Raw genomic sequence first — 23,440 nt, 5'->3', positions numbered from 1 at the left:
ACATATAAAACAAGTAAACGGTGGACACAGGATGTTATTGTTTAGCTGAAAGTAACGGAATAACCAGCGCATTATCATAATTAGCTTATGTATCTCACGGGGATCACTGAGACCAACGCTGGCCGGTGTCCGCAAACCGGACATCATATGGAAAACCCGTAAAAATGTCGGTTCAATGCCAGCAGTCATTGGGTTGTAGTTATAGTAATAACAGTAGGTTAACGATGACATCAAAGTCAATAGCGATAAAAATATTATAATGATATTCATTAGTAGTTTAATACCCAAAAAGTATAACCAAAATCACCGAACAGTGCCAACAATTGTTGACAATTATTGTCGACATCGATAAACATGACAACTATATTGTTAAGCAATATTAGCAAACATACGGTTATTATAAGTGACGGACGATTAAACCATAGTCTCTTAACTGGACACCAATTATCATCAGTACTGTTGGCTGGTATCGGTAATCGATGGCTACATAAGCCGATACGATATAAATGATAGGCCGACCATTTGTAGCAAACATTTTCTGGTAATAATTTTGTGGCCGAAAAACTAGACATTTTTTTCTGTGTCTATCTATTAATATACTATAAATTTAATATAAAACAAATTAAATATACATTTATTTATTACTTTATAAATTCAAATTTTACTAAAAACTATTTTTTTGATCAATATCAATATATATATATATATATATAACTTATATATTACTATCTAATTATAAAATTTAATTTTATTATTATTATCTAATTATTAGATCAATAATATATATATATCGTTAAACAAATTATCTAATAAAAAATAAGTTAATAGACTGAACATTAAATAAGTCTATTATAAATAAGTATTTTATATAGATTTTTATATTTTTAAAAACTAATTTAATATATTTATATTGATAAATATAAATGCTATTATAATTTAAAAATATTTTATGTATTTAAATTTAAATATATTAACTTTAATTATTATTAAATAAAATAATTTTTTTTAATGAAAGTTAAAATAAATAAAACTAAGAAAACAAAAAATAAAACAAACACTAAGTATAAATAATACTGTAAATAATGAATAATAATAATAATAATTAAACAAAAATAAAATATTATTATTTTTTTTTTGTTTTTTTATTCAATTTCTGATAACAAATACTAACGACTATTACTACTAATAATATGATAATCCAGTTGTCGTTGTTGTTGTCATTGTTATCATTCAACGTCTTCTTTCACTTTTCTTCTGCTTTTCTTCGTCTTCTTTCTTCTTCTTCTTACTACTCGAGTCTTCTTCTTCTTCTTTTTCTTGTTTGTCCGCTGAAGAAGAAGTAGAATGACTACGCTTTTGTCCTCTACTACTACTACTACTACTGCTAGTAGTGGCGCCCGAACCGCTTGGACGGTAGTAGTCATCATAAGATGGCTTATAATCGGTGGAATCCTTCTTCTTTTTTTCTTCTTTTTCTTTAGTCTTTTCTTTCGACGACGACGTCGATGATGTCGATCTTGTCTTTGATGGCGATGTAGTTGTTGTTGTTTTGACTGCTGTCGACGTTGTTGTCATCTGTGATGATGACTGACTACTACTATCCGGCGAATAATCGGGAAAAACGAAATCATTATTATCACTTAATAACTGCATTTCGTTATCGGTTATCATGTTTCTGACCAAACCTTGTTTTTTGTCGCCAATAATCTCATTAACTTTTGAATCAATGGTTATCGGTATTGACTTTTTGTTTTCGCTTTCGACAAACTCGTAGTAAAGACACTGGACTTTACCGATAACAGTGTTGTCCATCTTCTGATAGTATCTGCCGTCGACACCCAAACGATAGTCTTCGCGATTTTCCAGCAAATGTTTGAAATCAAATGGATTGTCGATTGACTGCCATTTGTATTCATTGAAAACGGCCGACTCTTTTCTCAGCTCAAGTAGTACTGTTGACTCCTGTTGTTTGCCTAATGGATAGATAGTTGTATCGCCCGGTTCTGTCTTGTAGGTCTTTTTACAAATGTTGTATTTAGTAAAGACTGTCCGCAGATCATACTTTTTGTCGGAGCCGTCGGACACTATAGATAATATTTGTGGCAAATAGTATAGCCGATGGCCTTTGATCTCAGCATCTAAGCTTACCTTTACCGGTGGATAGGCTGGCGGCGGACAATACGATTTAATAGTCGATCGACTGGTTTCGGGTATAAAACTATAGAAATTGAATTCTTTCGGATAGATCTTATCTCTGGCTAATTGATCCCCGTCTTTGTCGCCGTAAACCCGACTGATATATTCGCAATTTGTGACGATATCAATGTCCAGATGCCTGTCCGTTGGTGGCGGTGGTGGAGGCGATGTCTGATCTGCTGTAGTACTGAAAACAAATTTATTGCATATAATCTTTCTGAGCAACTGGTCATCGGCCGGCACCCGAAACCCACTGGGTTTTGTCTGTTCATACAAATAGGCCATTGGCTGACTGTGCCGAACAATTGCCAGATGTAACTGTTCGTACCGATGCCTGGACCAGATCTCTTCCAATCCTGAATTCCAATCTTCGACGGCCACAATATGGCCGCCTTCGGGTACCTGTAGATAACAGTGACGTTCGTATCGGTAAACATCGGTCTCATTTTTAACTGGCCGTTCACTGCCTCTCTTATCGATAGTCAATTGCCAGGCAATGGTATTATAATCGGATTCATTTGCGCCCAAAAATATTACCGGATTTGATTTATACACGAATCTATCGGCCATTTCTTTATTATCGGTAAATTTTTCGAAAAACTGCTTCCATGGCCACCGTTTGATACGACCGCCACCAGCGACAGTGTGATCTTCGACGGGCACTGATATGAATAGGAGGTCTTCGACTACAACCACACCTCCCTGTTCGACAAGCGACTGATTGTGCGACTCATTGTCCGGTTCGTTGTGATAACTATCTCTGACTATCAGTTTGGCTCCGGCACATACATACAATGCAAAACATTGTCCACCAGTCGCCAACAATTGATTTGACGGCTTATCCGCATCAAAGTAAGCAGTTTTGAATAGTTGTTCAGTCAGTTCGCAGACACCGCCACAGCTGATCGGATCGGTTTCCAACTGTAATCGACTATAGATTCGGTCATCGGTTTGCAAGTGCCGCTCTATACGGTACTGGCCATTAGGATTCCAGATATCTATCGGTACTTTTTTAAACTCTAGTTTCGGGCCACGGATGTCAGTATTTTTCTTCAAATAAACCAGTGATTCGTTGTCGTTACCGAATCGCCTATAGGTTAGACCCATTGTAAACACTTGTCGATTCATTACCTTTCGACCACCGGTTAGCTGCAGATCCTTTTCATTACGTATAGTCGGATATTGGGCATTGAGTTTCGCTGATGGATTCATATCAAATTGGATGTCAATTTGATCTCTACTACTACTACTACTACTACTGTCATTGGACTTAGACTTCTTGGATTTCTTGGACTTCTTGGACTTCTTGGACTTCTTGGACTTCTTGGACTTCTTGGACTTCTTGGACTTCTTAGACTCCTTGGACTTCTTGGACTTTTCGGGTTTGTTAGCCAATCGGACAAATAATCTGGTAGACGAAATTTTTCCGTCCCGTTGAATGGCCAGATGTGTGCCCAACTGACGTCTGGCTAGTGTCCAAAAGTATTTGTTTGAATCCTGATCGCCATAATAGAGTAGTTTAACGCTTGCCGGTTCCGGCGGTAGCTGATCCTCACGTCCACCAGCCATATCCATCATCAGTTGGCTAGCATTGCTACCAATGACCAACATTGAGGTCATCGACTGGTACCACCAGAACTGTTGTTTGAACTTAGCGGTCAACTTACAGATCCGACCGATTTGGTCGTAACATTGGTCGTAGTATTGACATACGTACGGTTTCAGTGGCCAATATAGGGCAAAGCGATGCGATTTACCTTCAATCGGCTTATTGGTTGCAAATTGAAAGGCATTCAATGAAGTTATGACATGTTTCTTATAATAGTGGTCCCGATGGACATAGAGTCCATAAACCCGATGATAGCCATTGAACGACCAGAACGATAGCTGTTGTCTAGCAGTAGTAGTAGTAGTTCCCGATGGTTGGTGTTGTTGTTGTTGTTGTTGATGTGAAGTTGATGGTGCTGTCGATGTCACCACCGGTGGTATTGGTGGTTGTGATGCTGATGCTGATGATGATGATGACGATGTAGGATTCACTTGATAGTAGGCGTCTCTTAAATAGAAAAACGATTCACTAGTTTTGTTAAAATAGACTTCCATTGAACTAACATCCAGTTCCTCATTGGCAGCAATGATCTGTTCAGACTTTTCCTCATCGCTACTGATCTCTCCTTCCTCTTTGCTGGTGGTGCTCATTGTTATTGTTGCTGTTGGTGATGATGATGATGATGATGATGATGATGATGAACAGCACCGGTAGTTTGTGTCAATGTAGTACGTGTGTGTGTGGTAGGTCTGTATATACAGGTTTAGTCTATCAGTTGATTGATTGAATTATCTGTTTGAAAGTTTAGACGATCATTGATTGATTGAAATTATTGAACTGATTTTCATTGATTTTTTTTGTTGTTGAATTATTGCTTTCATTTAAAAACATTCAAATAATTGTTGTGAAACTAAATTAAAAAATTTGTTTTTTTCAAAACTTTTGAATTTAGAAAAATAATTTTCAATTATAATTTTTTTTATTGTTGTAAAAATAATTAAAAAAAAGGTTTCAAAACAATTTATAAAAACAAAAAATAAATTATAAACAGCGCTAATTTTTATTAGATAAATGTTTTTTGAATTGATTTTTTTTATCAATCGGTTAGAGTTTAAACTAATATATTAAAAATTAATCCATGAATTCGTATGAAATAATTAAAATACTAAATAAATGAATGAATAAATAATATTATAATTAAATAAAAATAATATATTATTTGGTTTTTGATTTTCGGTTTAATTTCTAACAACAAATACTAACGACTATTACTATTACTAATAGTACTAATAATATGATAATCCAGTTGTCGTTGTTGTTGTCTATGATGGCTGTGATTGTGTTATCAATCAACGTCTTCCCCGTCTATACCTCTCCTCTTCGTCCTTCTTCTGCTTCTTTCTTGTTGTTGTTGTTGTTGTCGATTAGCCGCTGAAGAAGTAGAAGAAGGAAGACCACGCTTTTGTCCTCTACTACTACTACTACTAGTGTCGGCCGAACCGCTTGGATGGTAGTAGTCATCCCTGGATGGCTCATAATCGGTGGATCTCTTCTTCTTCTTTTCTTCTGTTTCTTCTTCTTTTGTCTTTTCTTTCGACGTCGTCGTCGTCGATGATGTGGACCTTGTCTTTGATGGCGATGTTGTTGTTGTTTTGGCTGATGTTGTTGTTGTTGTCCTCTGCACTGATGATTGACTACAACTGCCCGGCGAATACTGGGGTGAAGCGAAATCATTATTATCAGTCAATGACTTCATTTGGCTATCGGTTAACATTTTGATCAAACCTTTGCGTCCGCTGGCAATAAAGTCATCAACTTTCGACTTAATGGTTACCGGTATTGTCTTTTTGTTTTCGCTTTCGACAAACTCGTAGTAAAGACACTGGACTTTACCGATAACATTGTTGTCCATCTTCTGATAGTATCTGCCGTCGACACCCAATCGACAGTCTTCGCAATTTTCCAGCAAATGTTTGAAATCAAATGGATTGTCGATTGACTGCCATTTGTATTCATTGAAAACGGCCGACTCTTTTCTCAGTTCAAGCAGTACTGATGACTCCTGTTGTTTTCCTAATGGATAGACAGTTGTATCGCCCAGTTCTGTTTTGTAGGTCTTTTGACAAATGTTGTATTTAGTAAAGACTGTCCGCAGATGATACTTTTTGTCGGAGCCGTCGGCCACTAGAGATAATTTTTGTGGCAAATAGTATAGCCGATAGTTTTGGTCATTTAGGGTTACCTTTACCGGTGGATAGGCTGGCGGCGGACAATACGATTTAATAGTCGATAGACTGGCTTCGGGTGTAAAACTATAGAAATTGAATTCTTTTGGATAGACCTTATCTTTGGCTAATTGAACGCCAACTTTGTCGCCGTAAACCAGTCTGATTTCTGTACACTTATTGACAATATCAATGTCCAGTTGCCGGTCCGATGGTGGCGGTGGTGAAGGCGATCTCTGATCTGTCGTAGCTGTAGTATTGAAAACAAGTTGATTGCATATAATCTTTCTGAACAACTGGTCATCGGCCGGCACCTGAAACCCGCTGGGATGTTCATACAGATAGCTGCCCCCTGGCTGACTGTGGCGAACAATTGCCAGATGCAACTGTTCGTACCGATGCCGCGACCAGATCTCTTCAAGTCCTGACTCCCAATTTTCGATGGCCACAATATGGCCGCCTTCGGGTACCTGTAGATAACAGCAACGCTCGTATCGGTAAACATCTTTCTCTTTTTCAATTATGTGTTCAATACCAATAATGTATCCATAGGGACAGTAGCAGTGCATTGGGTATACCATAAACTAGGACATAGCTGACTGGTAGTTTCAATAGATAACCAAACAAACATATAAAACAAGTAAACGGTGGACACAGGATGTTATTGTTTAGCTGAAAGTAACGGCATAACCAGCGCATTATCATAATTAGCTTATGTATCTCACGGGGATCACTGAGACCAACGCTGGCCGGTGTCCGCAAACCGGACATCATATGGAAAACCCGTAAAAATGTCGGTTCAATGCCAGCAGTCATTGGGTTGTAGTTATAGTAATAACAGTAGGTTAACGATGACATCAAAGTCAATAGCGATAACAATATTATAATGATATTCAAAATCACCGAACAGTGCCAACAATTGTTGACAATTGTTGTCGACATCGATAAACATGACAACTATATTGTTAAACAATATTAGCAAACATACGGTTATTATAAGTGACGGACGATTAAACCATAGTCTCTTAACTGGACACCAATTATCATCAGTACTGTTGGCTGGTATCGGTAATCGATGGCTACATAAGCCGATACGATATAAATGATAGGCCGACCATTTGTAGCAAACATTTTCTGGTAATAATTTTGTGGCCGAAAAACTAGACATTTTTTTCTGTGTCTATCTATTAATATACTATAAATTTAATATAAAACAAATTAAATATACATTTATTTATTACTTTATAAATTCAAATTTTACTAAAAACTATTTTTTTGATCAATATCAATATATATATATATATATATATAACTTATATATTACTATCTAATTATAAAATTTTATTTTATTATTATTATCTAATTATTAGATCAATAATATATATATCGTTAAACAAATTATCTAATAAAAAATAAGTTAATAGACTGAACATTAAATAAGTCTATTATAAATAAGTATTTTATATAGATTTTTATATTTTTAAAAACTAATTTAATATATTTATATTGATAAATATAAATGTTATTATAATTTAAAAATATTTTATGTATTTAAATTTAAATATATTAACTTTAATTATTATTAAATAAAATAATTTTTTTTAATGAAAGTTAAAATAAATAAAACTAAGAAAACAAAAAATAAAACAAACACTAAGTATAAATAATACTGTAAATAATGAATAATAATAATAATAATTAAACAAAAATAAAATATTATTATTTTTTTTTGTTTTTTTATTCAATTTCTGATAACAAATACTAACGACTATTACTACTAATAATATGATAATCCAGTTGTCGTTGTTGTTGTCATTGTTATCATTCAACGTCTTCTTTCACTTTTCTTCTTCTTTTTATTCTTCGATTTCTTCTTCTTCTTACTTCTCGAGTCTTCCTCTTCTTCTTCTTCTTTTTCTTGTTTGTCCGCTGAAGAAGAAGAAGAAGTAGAATGTCTACGCTTTTGTCCTCTACTACTACTACTAGTAGTGGCGCCCGAACCGCTTGGACGGTAGTAGTCATCATAAGATGGCTCATAATCGGTGGACTTCTTCTTCTTTTCTTCTTCTTCTTTGGTCTTTTCTTTCGACGTCGTCGTCGTCGATGATGTCGACCTTGACTTTGATGGCGACGTTGTTGTCATCTGTGATGATGACTGACTACTACTACTATTATCCGACGATGACTGGGGAAAAACGATATCATTATTAGCAATCAATGTCAGCATTTGGCTATCGGTTATCCACTTTCTGACCAAACCGTTGTGTCCGTTGGCAACAATTTTATCAACTTTCGACTTAATGGTTACCGGTATTGTCTTTTTGTTTTCGCTTTCGACAAACTCGTAGTAAAGACACTGGACTTTACCGATAACAGTGTTGTCCATCTTCTGATAGTATCTGCCGTCGACACCCAATCGATAGTCTTCGCGATTTTCCAGCAAATGTTTGAAATCAAATGGATTGTCGATTGACTGCCATTTGTATTCATTGAAAACGCCCGACTCTTTTCTCAGCTCAAGTAATATTGTTGACTCCTGTTGTTTGCCTAATGGATAGACAGTTGTATCGCCCGGCTCTGTCTTGTAGGTCTGTTGGCTAATATTGTATTTTGTAAAGACTGTCCGGAGATCATACTTTTTGTCGGAGCCGTCGGCTCCTGTAGATAATATTTGTGGCAAATAGTATAGCCGATAGTTTTGGGCATTTATGGTTACCTTTACCGGTGGATAGGCTGGCGGCGGACAATACGATTTAATAGTCGATAGACTGGCTTCGGGTGTAAAACTATAGAAATTGAATTCTTTCGGATAGATCTTATCTTTGTCTAATTGTTGTTTGCTTTTATCGCCGTAAGCTCGTCTGATATCTTTGAATTTTCTGACAATATCAATGTCCAGATGTCGATCCATTGGCGGCGGTGGCGGTGACTGATCAGCTGTAGTATTGACTACAAGTTGATTGCATATAATCTTTCTGAGCAACTGGTCATCGGCCGGCAACTGAAACCTACTGGGATGTACATACATATAGCTGCCCATTGGCTGACTGTGCCGGACAATTGCCAGATGCAACTGTTCGTACCGATGCCGCGACCAGATCTCTTCCAGTCCTGACTTCCAATTTTCTACGGCCACAATATGGCCGCCTTCGGGTATCGTTAGATGACAGCTACGTTCATATCGGTAACCAACTATCCCCTTGTCTTGGTGTTCATCGCCTCTCTTATCGACCGTCAATTCCCAGGCAATGGTATTATAATCGGATTCATTTGCGCCCAAAAATATTACCGGATTTGAATAATCCCGGAATTTATCGGCCATTTCGTTATTGTCGATAAATTGCTTGAAAAACCATTTCCATTCCCACCGTAAGATATGAGCGCCATCATTAGTTTTATTCATAGTCTCTACGGGCACCGACATATACAACCGGTCTTCCACTACAACCACACCTCCCTGTTCGACCAGCGACTGATTGTGGCGTTCATCCTCCGGTTCATAGTGATAGGTGTCTCTGATAATCAGTTTGGCTCCGGCACATACATACAGTGCAAAACATTGGCCACCACCACCACCACCACCAGTCGGCAGTGGTGCCAACATCTGATTTGGCGGCTTATCCGCATCAAAGTAAGCAGTTTTGAATAGTTGTTCAGTCAGTTCGCAGACACCGCCACAGCTGATCGGATCGGTTTCCAAATGGAATCGACTATAGATTCGGTCATCGGTTTGCAAATGTTTACGATACTGGCCGTCAGGATTCCAGATATCGATCGGTACTTTTCGAAACTCGAATCTCGGAAATTTGGATTTAGTATTCGGTTTTATTTTTTCCAGACAAACCTCCGATAGCTGATTGGCACCGAATCGCCTATAGGTCAGACCCATTGTAAATACTTGACGAATCATTATCTTTCGGCCATCGGTTCGCCGCAAATCCTTTTCATTACGTATAGTCGGATATTGGGCACTGACTTTGGATCCGGGATTCATATCAAATTTGCCGATAATTTTCTGTTCATCATCACTACTACTACTACTAGTAGTACTACTATTATCACTATTACTACTACTACTATCACTACTACTACTTCTACTGTCTTTGGACTTAGATTTCTTGGCCTTCATGGCTGTCCATGTCTGTCTGGGTATGATAACCAATAGGACAAATAATCGGACAGTCATAATAATACCGTCCGATTGTATGGCCAGGTGTCTGCCCAACTGACGTCGGGCTAGCGTCCAAAAGTATTTGTTGGTCTCCTGTTCCTCATCGTACAGACGCTTATAGCTGGACGGCGCCGTCGGTAAATTCTGTCCATCCGCCGCCATATCCATCATTAATTGGTTAACATTGCTGCCAATTAACAGCGTCGACGTCAACGACTGGTACCACCAGAACTGTTGTTTGTCTTTATCGGCGATCAATTTAAAGGTCCGATTGGTTTGGTCGTAGCATTCTGTGTAGAATAAACTTATGTACGGTCTCTGTGGCCAATATATGGCAAAGTTGGCAGCTATGACAGGCCTACCTTGAATCGCCCGACTGGCTGCAAATTGATAGGCAGCCAATGAACTGTTTGGTTGTCCATAAGTAGTGCGGCGCCGCCTCACATAGAGTCCATAAACCCGATGATAGCCATTGAACGACCAAAACGATAGCTGATGTCCAGTAGTAGTAGTAGTAGTAGTTCCCGATGGTTGGTGTTGTTGTTGTTGTTGTTGTGAAGTTGATGGCGCTGTCGATGTAATCTGTGGTAGTCGTGGTGGTGGTGATGATGGTATCACTGGATAGTAGGCGTCTCTTAAATACAAAAGCGATTGACTGGTTTTGTTAAAATAGATTTCCATTGAACTAACATCCAGTTCCTCATTGACAGCAATCATCTGTTCTAACTCTTCCTCACCGCTACTGATCGCATCCATACTACTACCGCTACTGATCTCTCCTTCCTCTTTGCTACTGGTGCTCATTGTTGGTGATGATGAACAGCTCAGGTAGTTTGTGTCAGTGGTATGTGTGTCTGTGTGTCTGTGTGTGTGTGTGAGTGGTAGGTATGTATGGGTGTGTAGTCTATCAGTTGATTGATTGATTGAATTATCTGTTTGTCTGAAGAAGTTGTGCTAAAAGTTTAGACTATCATTGATTGTGAAATTATTGAACTGATTTTCATTGATTTTTTATTATTTTTTTTTTAGTTTATTGTTGTTTTCATTTAAAAAACATTCAAATAATTGTTGTGAAAACTAAATGAAAAAATTTATATTTTTTTCCTAATTTTAAATTTAGAAAAAAATAATGAAAAAAGTATTGTTGTAGAAATATAAAACTCTTATTTATATTATTTTGACGGATACATGTCATACTCGATGGTAATGTCATCAATGTTACTGTCACTGTCGTCATCTGACTTGGACTTAGACTTCAATGGCTTACCGTCGGACGACGATTTCTTAACCGACCGGTCGGACTTATCGGTCAATCGGACAAACAAATTGGTTTTATATATATTGCCGTCACAGCTAATGGCCGTACGGTCTCTGTGGCCAATAGATGCCATAGCTATTGGATATATGATTGGCAATCGGTTTCCTAATGGTTTCGTACTGATAGGCAATCAACCCGGATCTGGCCATTTCACCCGAATAGTGGCGCAACTGAATATAGAGTCCGTAAACCCGATGATAGCCATTGAACGACCAGAACGATAGCTGTTGTCGTCTAGTAGTAGTAGTAGTACTTCTTCCGGATGGTTGGTATCGTTGTTGTTGTAATGATGTCGATGATGCTGATGATGATGATGGTATCACTGGATATAAAACAATTATATAATACAAAAGCGATTGACTAGTTTTGTTAAAATAGACTTCCATTGAACTAACATACAGTTCCTCGTCGTCGACAGCAATCATCTGTTGAAACTCATCCTCACTGCTGCTGATCTCATCCATACTACTACTGCTACTGATCTCTCCTTCCTCTTTGCTGGTGGTGCTCATTGTTGGTGATGATGATGATGAACAGCACCGGTAGTTTGTGTGTGTGTGTGTGTGCAGGTGCGCGGGTGCGGGTGCGGGTAGTTATAGTAGTCTATTAATTGTCAATTGATAATTGAATTGTATTGTGTGTATAAAGTTATAGGTGTATTGTTTAGCAATTTAGCTGATCTATCATTGAATTGTAAAAACTAATTGAATTGATTTTCTAATTTGTATTAACAATTAAAACATTTAAATAATTGTTGAATTTTTTTTTATGAAAACTAAATAAAATAAAAAATTTGTTTTAAAGTTTTCTATTTTAAGTAAAAAAATTTTTTGTGTTAATTAAAACATAGAAAACAATTTCATACTTAAACAACAAACTTATAACTTAAACTTTTATTTGTTTTGATTTAATCTAATTTAATAGATTTTTTTAAAAATAAATAATTTTTCTACTTTTCATTGATAATTTTAAGAAATAAACATGATAGTAGCATTAATATCTAAAAATTTGAAATAAAAAAAAATAATTAAACAATTTAATATAAACAAATTGAAATGATATTTTTGTTGTTTTTAAAAAAATAAAAAAATATTAATATAATTTATATATCATATAATAATAATTTTAGCTTAAGTCTAGATTATAAAGAGTCACTAAAAAATATATTATTATTTGCAATCAATTGGCATTAAATTGAAACAAAAAATGGTGATCAACAACAACGACGGTGACGGTGAAGACGATGAAGAAGAAGAAGAAGAAGACAACGGAAGAAGTGGTAATCAAAATATATTTATTTAATAATAATAATAATAATAATTTTCATTTGATTGATAGGGAGAGGGAGTCAAAGACTGAGAGAGGGAGTCAACACATTGACTGTCCCTTATATAGGGGTGGAAGCGCTGTCTTCAGCAGTGGCGACATCCAGGGGCGTCACCCGCACCTCCTGAGGATCAGCCGTCCCTTGAGAGCTGCCAGTGGATCGGCTGCTGGATCTGGAGATCACAGGAGGGCAGTTGTCTTCGCGGGGTTGCTGTTCGCCACTTGCCGTACCCCAGAAGTCGGCCGGCAGTTCCATGGCGTCGATGACCTCCAGGGGCTCATTGGTTGCACCGACGGCTTCCTCCGGAGCGTCAAACGGCCCGAACTCTTGTTGGTAGCGGTCATCGTCGGCGTCGTCGTCCATCTCTTGACGGAAGTCGAGCTCTTCTCCAACATTTTGAAACACTGGGTTCCAAACAGGAGGTCCTTCGCGATCAATGTTCGCAACTCTGGCGTTGTTTTCCATGACTTTGTTGTTGTTGCTGTTGTTGCTGTTGTTGAACAAAAAAACCTTCGTCTGAGAGATGAAATCAATGAATGAAAAATGAGATGAATCGCAACTCAAGTCAACACTTTTTTGATGGAATTTTCCATCACTTTTTCTGGAAGTTTCTGGAAATTTTTCTTCAACATTGAATAGACTTTTCAATGGAAATTTTTGATGATTTTTTTTGCAGAAATGAATTGAATGACAGGCATTTCGAGAAACCTCTTGTTTTTCCCCCAAATTGACCGCTATTTGATTGATCACTTCATCGGATCCAACACTCGGTTCGCGGGTCAAGTATGGCCACAATCGTGAAGAATGAACATCAAAGGTGCGAATCTCTTGATTTGTTTTGGGATCCAATTGCTTGATTCGGAAACTTTCTGAACCGAATTTTTCGATGATTTCACACGGAGCCAGAAATCTCGGGGACAACTTTCCAACGCGAGCCGGGTGAGTATCAGGTAATCGGTACCTTACGGTGTCACCGATTTTGAAATTTTGTTTCACAGCTTTTTCATTGGTTTTTTCTTGTCTTTTCAGTTGTTGATCTCTGGAACGTTCAACTGCCAGTCGACGCATCTCTTCAATCGATTTGTTGATCACAAATGTTGAACAGTGGCCGAACTGAAGCAATCTTGGAGGGAATCCGGTGCTGTCGCTGATGGTGTCGTTCAAGTTTTGAACAACGTTTCTCAACAGCGATGACCATCGGGTTTTCGGACTGTTGATCAATTCAGTGCGGAGTGCAGTGACAATGGATCCGTTCACACGTTCGCAAACACCGTTGGCCTGACTTCGGTGTCAGGAGTTGTTTGACCTTTCGGTTGTCGAGGAAATTTTTCACACGATTGGACACAAAGTTAACTCCATTGTCATTGAGTAGCGATTGAGGAGGTCCAACATCATCAAACAGTTGACTCAAAAACGAGACAGTGGCCTCGCCGGTGATTTGTCGAACAGCTTTGGCCCAAACAAAACGCGAGTGCAAGTCAATGACAACCAAAATGTTTTTTGCTGACGTGTTCTGAGCTGATGTTCCCATGACTATGGCATCTGTAGCCCAAATGACATTTGGTTTTTCCGGTGTAGGGATTGGATGTGTTGGCCGAAGAGAGGAGGAATTGGGTGGCTTTGACAGCTGACATGAATGACAAGATTTGACAAAATCGCGGATCATTGAATCTCTCTTTGGCCACCAATAGCGATGGGCTATCATTTTGGTCATCTTTTCAGCACCAATATGACTGAGGTTGTCATGAAATGACTTCAAGATTTCAGGCACAAGACTTGGCGGCACAACGGTTCTGTCCAAACCACGATAGTGAACAGTGGTGAGTCCATTGATGAGATGTGTCTTGCGGAGTCCGTACTCTTGAATTTCATTTTGTCTGTTCAGGAACTCATCGGTGTTGATGTGACAGACCATTGGGCTTCGACTGAGCGCGTCGGCGACGTGATTCGTTGAACCTGGTCTGTGCTTGACTGTGAAATCAAAAGTGCTCAACCGGATCGACCATCTAAACAATCGACTGTTGGGATTTTGAAGAGTGAACAGCCATTTCAGACAGGAACAGTCTGTTATCACTTGAAATTTGGTGCCGTCGAGGTAAACCCGAAAGTGCTCAATGGCCTTCACCACTGCAAAGCACTCTCTTTCGCTGGCCGCATACCTTTGTTCGGTTTCATTGAGTTTTGCGGACCAGTAGGCCACTGGCTTTTCTTGACCGTCATGAGACAACTGTGAGAGGACGTCTCCTAAGCCTATGAGGCTAGCGTCGGTGGTGAGTGTGATTGGCAAAGTGGGATCAAACACGGACAAGACAGGTGCTGAAGTGAGTTTTTCTCTCAATTGGTTGAATGCAATTTCTTCGGGTCCATTGATGTCCCACTGAAACTTTTCTTTTCCTTTTGTTTTGTCAGTCAATGGTTTGGCAATAGTGCTGAAGTCTGGAATGAAGCTTCGGTAAAAGTTGGCCAAACCAAGGAAGGATCGCGTTTGACGGAGTGAGTTTGGTCGGGGAAAGTCTTGAATGGCCCGGATCTTGTCATCGGATGGTCTGACCTTTCCAGCAGAGAGTCGGTGTCCCAGAAAGGCGACTTCATCGGTGGCAAACACGCACTTCTCTTTTCTCAATTTGATGCCCTCTGCGGCCAATCGGTTGAAAAGCCTGGACAACAACTGCAGATGTTCTTGAAGAGTCGTGGTGTGCACAATGAGATCGTCGAGGAACTGTTCAACTCCTTGACCGAGAAATTCATCCAACACGCCTCGGATGACGCGTTGAAAGACTGATGTCGCGTTTTTCAATCCCATTGGGAGTGTCAGGTGTTCAAACTGACCAAATGGCGTCACGAATGCCGTGAGTTCAATGCTCTGTGGGTGAAGCGGTACATGCCAGTACCCCCACGCAACATCCAGAGTGGAGAAAACTTTTGAACCAACCATTTTGTCAATGAGATCCCGGATCAGTGGCAAAGGATGCCTTTCAGGAATGGTGATGGCGTTCAGTTTTCGGAAGTCGATGACGGGACGATAGCCGCCATCAAGAAAAGCTGCTGAAACATAAGGGGATCTGCTTTTGCGGATGAGTCCTACATTCAACAAGTTGTCCACATGTTTCTTGAGCTCGGCTTCGCGAGGTGGCGATAGCCGGAACGGGCGCACATGAAATGGTTGTGCATTTGGAATCAAACGGATCTCATGTTCAAACCCTTTGATTCGGCCAACATCTGTGGTGTCTTGAGCGAAGACATCTGTGCGGTTGACAAGTGTTTCCAGGGCTGGCGATTCATTCAAAGGTTGCAAAGCAAAGCTTTTGTGCTGAACCATTGATCCGAAATCCACTTGAAGTCTTGCGCTTTTTGCCAAATCCAGACCAATCAGCATCTCATGCTCCAGGTTTTCCAGGATTTGGATTTTGAATTGAAGTCTTTTTCCTTCAAGTGTCACTGGAGCCGTAACGGCGCCAAGTGTTCTCCCAATGCCGTCCACATGCCGTATGGCTATCGACTGCCTCTCATCCCACTGCAGCCCCAACCTATCAGCTGCCGATTTTGATATCGCGCTAATCGTTGAGCCTGAGTCAAGGAAGGCGAGCAGATGATGACCGTCGACTTGCGTTGGGAACCAAATGAAATCCAAGGGATTTTCTTCATCATTGATGTGGTGGAGCCCTACTGTTTTGGCCGTTGACACCGGGACATCAGTTTGTGAAGTCTTTTGGTTCTCCAATTTTGTTGGAAGTGTTTGCGCCACATCTGAAGAAGAGAGTGAGCGCATGCAATGGATGCCTGACATTTGGCCGGAACTGGAAGAGCTTGAAGTCGATGCTTGGGTGGTCTTGAGATTTGAGACGGCAGCCCAGTCGGGACAGTCTTGCTTCCAGTTTGTGTCCTGCCAAAGAGTTTGCATACCGGACACGGAGCAGGTGGTGCTTTGGATTTGTCAAAGCGAGGCTTTTTGTCAATTTTTGGCGGTCCTTTTTGACCTTTGTCTGTCGGTTCAATTGTCTGGACCGTTGCGGTCGGCGGTTTGAACCGATTGCTTCGAGTCATTTCTTTTGATGATCTCAAACTTTCTTCGATCACCATTGCAATGGCCAACCATTCCGCGGGTGAACCCGGTCTCTGGGCGGCGATTTGCGTACGGGTGAGCGTGTTGGGCACTCCTTTGTTGAGAATAGCCACTTGGTTTTCATCGGACAGTTTGGCCAAATTGAGCAGTCGACGCTTATCATTGTAGTAGGCCTCGACTGTCTCATTTTGTTTCAATTCTCTGTCCATAGCTTCTGAAAGTGGGTTTTTGATGAGACGACCAAAACGTCCCAACATTTTTTCTTTCACTTCATTCCATGTGATCTCATCGGCAAATGGTGCGATTTCCATGACCATGAACTGCATGGCTTCTCCAGTGACATGTTTGGCCAGTGCAGTGATTCTGTCGCTGTCTGTGTAGCCACGTGTGATCAATGAGAAGATGCCGAGCCATGTGTCCGCCTTCACCAACGGATCACTTCCGGAGAACACATCAGTAAACCTTCCAGTGGAAACTCCGCGTCTTTTGTTTGGTTGAATGTCTTCATCGCTGTCATTGTCGATCACGAGATGTTCAACAATTTTGGCCAGATTTCGTTGTGAAGCAGATCTGGTGTTGACAGCCATTTGGTACCCACCAGACTGTGCTCCACGTGAACCGGAAGCGGAAGTGCGAGCCCTTTGTGACGCCATTTCTTGAGCACTGAGTTCAACATCCTGTTCAGTATCGGAGTGTTGATGTGTGGGCTCTTGATTGGTGTCCTTTGCGGGGGCTTTCTTGTTGCGACCAGTCTTTTTTCCAGCCATTGTTGAAGATGTGATTCAGTTGAAAATGTGTTTTTTTTTGTTGAGTTGAATTGAAAATCAGTCGTGATTTTGTTCAATCCTGCAGCGACTGCGCCAGTGAAACAAAAAATGGTGATCAACAACAACGACGGTGACGGTGAAGACGATGAAGAAGAAGAAGAAGAAGACAACGGAAGAAGTGGTAATCAAAATATATTTATTTAATAATAATAATAATAATAATTTTCATTTGATTGATAGGGAGAGGGAGTCAAAGACTGAGAGAGGGAGTCAACACATTGACTGTCCCTTATATAGGGGTGGAAGCGCTGTCTTCAGCAGTGGCGACATCCAGGGGCGTCAAAATTACAGACAATTGTTTACTAAAATATTAAATGTTTTTCATTGCTATATACTATATTATATATACTATATGTTTGTATGTGTGTGTGTGTGTGTATGTGTGTGTGTATGTGTGTGTGTATGTGTGTGTATGTGTGTGTATGTGTGTGTGTATGTGTGTGTGTATGTATGTGTGTATGTATGTGTGTATGTATGTGTGTGTATGTGTGTGTATGTGTGTGTATGTGTGTGTATGTGTGTGAATGTGTGTGTGTATGTGTGTGTATGTGTGTTAAATTAAATTGTGTAATTAAATCAATATATTTTAACTGGCTCCCTTATAATCTAGATTTTTTTAGGCAATAATTTTTTTTCAAAATCACCTCATATGATCTAGCATAATTAATAGTAAATAATTTCCAACACCTAAAGCCAACTGATCTTGTGCTACCTGTCCTCTCGAGTACTTGTAGTAACTATTTAATAAAGAAAATATTTATTACTATTATTATTCTACATAATAATAATAATTAATAGAAAAAAAACATTGTTTTTAATTTAGATACCTTATGTTTATTTTGTATACTAATTGTATTGATGTTTATTATGAAAAATTTCATAAATAATTTATACGATTTTCCATAACAATTGGTTACCGATGAGGCGGTAAATATGATAAACAGGAATGCAATGGAAAATACAATCAAAACATATGTAAATATTAGCCGTGATATGAAATCTATTGGTGTAAATAATACGGTATATAATAGCATAACAGTCGATAAACCAAATGTTAGCCAAAAATATAGTAAAAATTTTGACCAATAACTCAGATTATAGTCATTGATTTCGGCCATCAATGTGTCCATTGATTTCAATAGTTTTACTAAACTATAGTCCCGATGACGGTATTGTTGTCTGCCGGCCACCGATACCGACTCAATAGTACAATAAAATTGTCTAATTTTAACCTTTAAATAGCGGCACAGTATGTAAAAGTAGACCATCTGATAGGGAACAACATTCCAGAAATAATGAGCCCATAGTGTAAACACTAGTGAATGTGGTAAACCATAAACTAGATAATAGCTAAGCGGTAATTTTATTAGATAACCGGCCATAAATATAAGCATTACCAGCACAGGTACCACTAGATTGTTGTTCAGCTGTAGATAATAGCATAGTTGTCGCATCCATTTGATGAGATTATGTATTTCCAGTGGATCTCTGAGTCCGACACTGGCCGGTGTCTGCAAACCAGATAGCACTAGAAATACTTACATAAATGTCGGCTGTATATCGCTTATGTAGTTATAGTAATAGGTTAGCTGCGATGATAGCCACAGTAGTGTCAAACATGCTAACAGTGTATCGATTAGTGATTTGATACCCAAAAAATATTGAAAATCACCTAACAGTGCAAACATTAGCCAATCGTTGGCACTGATAGTTAATGATAGACATGTTCTCAATGTATATACCAGACAAACAGTTATCAATAGATAGGGTCGATATAACCACTGTCTTATTGGATAGTGTTTTGTTAGTCTATCAGCACTTAAGCCTATACGGTATAAATGATAGGCCGACCACTTGTAGCAAACATTTGGCGGCAATAACTTTGTGGCCGAAAATTTAGACATTTTTTAAAAATTTGTTTTTATGATAATTTACTCAATATATTAATATAAACTAAAGATTTAAAAAAATTATTACAAATAAATGTAATAATTTTTGTTGTACTAAACTTACGTTATATATATATTTACTTTATTACAGTATATACAGTATAATAATAATAATAATAATAATAATTTATTTCACATATTTTTTGCATAATATTTAATTTATTACATTATTATGTTATTAATTATGTTTTTTTGTTATTAATTGTTAAGTTATTTTTTAGACATTATATATGTTTTTTTTTATTTAATTACATTTAATAATAAAATGTTGAAATTTATTATAATTTATTAGTTTTTATTTGTGTAATTTATTTTATTAATTTTTATATACAGTATATATATAAACTATGTTTTGTATTGTCTAAAATTTAAGTAAAAAATTAAATATATTAGTATTATTAATTACGTTTGTAGTTATTATAATTTATTAGCTTTATTTTTTGTTGATTAATTTTATTATTTGACATTTAATATTTTAGTTTTTTAGTATAATAATAATAATAGTAATACATTAATATTAATAGTTTATATAAAATAAAAAAATAATTATAAATTAAATTTTTTTTTTATAATTTAAGAATAATTATATTTATTGTTATAAATATAATATTAGTAATAGAAATATTTTTTTTATAGTTTATTAATACTATTATTTTTATAACTAGTTTTTTTTGATAATTAATTATTTTTAAATTCATAAATTATTATGTTTATTTAAGTTATATTTTATTACTTACTATTAAAACAAAAAAAACTTATATAATTTATTATTATTACATAATATTATTATATATTATTTTTTATTTTAATTGTCATTGATAATTTTTTGTATTGTGTTTTTTTGTAATGTCAAAAACATTTCAAATGTTAATTACAAAATTGTATACAAAATCAATTTATTTTTTGTTTTTTTGAATAACTAGTAAATAAAAATTAATGATTTGGGGAAAAAAAGTATATATTTTTTGTAATATTTTTATTCAAAGACATTGTAAATCAAGAAAAAATTTTAATATTAAATATAAAGTTTTTTTTAAAATTACATCAAAAATGATTTATATTTAATAATAATTGCAAATAAAATACACAACAGTCCGAAACCCAGGCGCACCTCCTTTCTTACAAATGGCTGTCCTCTTTGATCATTTGGGCGCACTTTTCGCCGATCATAAGTACCGGTGCATTGACATTACCGTTGGTAATGAGTGGCATAACAGATGCATCGCATACACGCAGACCACTGATACCCTTAACCCGTAGACGTGGATCAACAACAACATCAGGACTATCGACTGAACCCATACGACAGCTGCCGACTGAATGATAGCCGGTATCTGTTTGCTGTTCAATAAGACATCGGATATATTCGGTGCAGTCATGTATGTAACCGCCGTCGGGACACAGTTTACAGCCCGGTATCGGACGTATGGGTGCCAAGTATTGGGCAATAGAGGAGGTCTCGAAAAACCGAAACATAAACTTAAGTGAATCGACAAAATCTTCATAGTCTTGGGTATCGTTGAGAAAGTTTGGATTAATTATGGGATAGACATAGGGATCGGCTGACTGTAGGCGTACATAGCCGCGACTACGGACCCGCTGTAGTAAAGTGTGTACAAAAAAGTAGTAATTTCCTGGAAATTGTTGCTTATAGTAGTCGTCCCATTGTTGTTGGCGATCGTAGTGTACTGTCCATTGGTCCTGGTTTTCAGGGAACAGATAGATACCGGTTTCAAAGTCAGTGTTGGGGTAATCGGTACCACCATTATCTGTATTGTTTGGTGTAGACATATAGATAATAGTCTGGTATTGTTTAGTTAGTGGACCCCGGTGATGGGCATAATATTCGTGCAAATTTTCCATGGTTACTTGAGCACCGGTACCGTACATGGATCGGTTTTCATTGTTTAGCAAGAAATTCATAGAAACACCCGGATGATTTTGATAGTATTCGCCCACTGCCGGCAAATCGGCCAACACTGGTATACCAAACTTTTCTAACTGTTTACGCGGTCCGACTCCCGACACCATCAGTATATGTGGCGATTCAATTGCACCTATAGATCAATAGTATATTTATTAATAATATTATTAATTACGAAAATTTCTATACTTTTTTTTGGCTAATTACTAGTGCATTAAGAAATATTTATTTAAATATTTATTTATTTTTTTTAATAGTCATTTATTATTTTTAATATATATATATATTTAATCAATTTTATAATTGATTTTAATTCTCTATTTAAATTACAATTAATAATAATGCATAACAGTATTAGAAATTGATATTATTTTTTTTTATTACGAAAAGGTAAAAAATAAACTTTTAAAAAAAAATTATTTTCAAACTTAATAACTAATTAATACAACTGAAATAATTAAATTTTTTACTAATTGATTGCATGTTTGTATGCACACAACTAATGCTGTTTTGACTAAAATTTTTTTTTGCTAATTTTTATATCATAGAGTAATTTATATATTAATATTTACTATAACTTTAAGCAAAATCTCTGCAGTATTTAGTACTTTATAATCTATTTTTTACAGTTTTAAGTTATAATATAATATTTTAAATATATTTACTAAAAAAAACACAAATTATTTAATTAAATATTTTTTTATTTAATTAAATATATTTTGATGCACTACTAATTACTTTAAAAAATTAAATAATAATAATAATAATAATATTTACATACCGGCGCTCAAAATGACTTCACGACTAGCATTGACCGTATAGTTTGCACCGTTACGTTCGTATTCAACACCGACCGCACGTTTTCCCGAAAATATAATACGTGTTACGTAAGCGTTGGCCAATATATGCAAATTATTTGGATACGGATTGGGATCGATATAAGCGTTTGACGCACTCGACCGGATACCGTCGGTACCGATGAATGCCTGGGCTATTGTAGTGCCCAACTGTTCCGCACCGTTAATGTCAATCGATTTGAAACCAAACTCATTGGCAGCCCGCTGATGTTCGGCCATTATATCGGGCGGTTCCGACCACGAGGACACCTGTATCGGTCCGGTAGTACTATGATAGCTGCTGTTCGACAACATCGGATCCGTCTGATTCTCCCATCGTTTGAAAAACGGCAAAACCTCCGTATAGTTCCATCCCTGGGCACCGTATATGTTGGCCCAGTCATCGAAACATCGGCGATTGCCGCGATTGTAGATCAATCTGTTGACTGTCGAACTGCCGCCAATCACACGACCTCTACTGTCGGGTATCCGGCGATTGCGAAACCCAATACCGACCGGCTGTTCCTCCATCGTATAGTTCCAGTCGATGGCCGTACCGAAAAACTCCCAATAACTGCCACCGGGAATGTCGGTATTGCCGCCGGCAGTGTCACCCGCCTCCAGAAGCAGGACATTAACTCGTGAGCCGCCGCCACCGATTTCGGCCAAACGTCTGGCCACTATCGAACCGGCCGAACCCGAACCGATTACAATAAAATCGTAGACGGCTGTCTGGCCAACTAGTTTAGTGTCTGTCTGGACAGATCGGTGTCGATGATAGTTGTCCAGTATATACAGTGCTACCGATAGGAACAGTGGTACTACTACTGCGGCACTGGTAGTAATCATAGTTATGTTTGTAGTTATAATGATTTTAATATACAGTTTATATCTTAATTATATACACTACAAACATAATTTAATATCGTATCGCAAAAATATTGATATCATTAACTTTGAACTTTAATAACTTTTTTATTTTTTAACTTAAATAAACAAATTTGATATCAAATGAAAGAACACTTTTCAAAGTTTATAAGTCAATAAATAAAATT

General features: G+C 37.4%; 1 protein-coding gene across 1 annotated transcript; it reads right to left on the bottom strand.

The window, feature by feature from the left end:
* Nucleotides 1–20,744: 20,744 nt before the first annotated feature.
* Nucleotides 20,745–23,234, bottom strand: LOC128953506 (oxygen-dependent choline dehydrogenase 1-like). The gene is made up of 2 exons (XM_054298988.1): nucleotides 22,331–23,234; nucleotides 20,745–21,682 (listed from the first exon to the last, which is right to left on the bottom strand). Exons 1-2 carry the CDS (start codon nucleotides 23,232–23,234, stop codon nucleotides 20,745–20,747), a joined length of 1,842 nt encoding a protein of 613 aa, XP_054154963.1.
* Nucleotides 23,235–23,440: the final 206 nt, after the last annotated feature.

This window comes from Oppia nitens, unplaced genomic scaffold (genome assembly GCF_028296485.1).
Source record: "Oppia nitens isolate AA-2021 unplaced genomic scaffold, nextdenovo-longstitch-racon4-pilon3 scaffold22_pilon_pilon_pilon, whole genome shotgun sequence".
NCBI classification, from domain to species: domain Eukaryota; kingdom Metazoa; phylum Arthropoda; class Arachnida; order Sarcoptiformes; family Oppiidae; genus Oppia; species Oppia nitens.
Note: the sequence above shows the minus strand (reverse complement) of the source record. Positions and strands in the feature narration are given on the sequence as shown.

What these genes read in the sequence shown, in the direction of transcription:
- LOC128953506 (XM_054298988.1), bottom strand. Translation starts at nt 23,234, where the DNA reads ATGATTACTACCAGTGCCGCAGTAGTAGTACCACTGTTCCTATCGGTA. An exon ending in TGAAGTCATTTTGAGCGCCG is followed by an intron (nt 21,683 to 22,330) that starts GTATGTAAATAT and finishes ATTGATCTATAG; the next exon opens with GTGCAATTGAATCGCCACAT.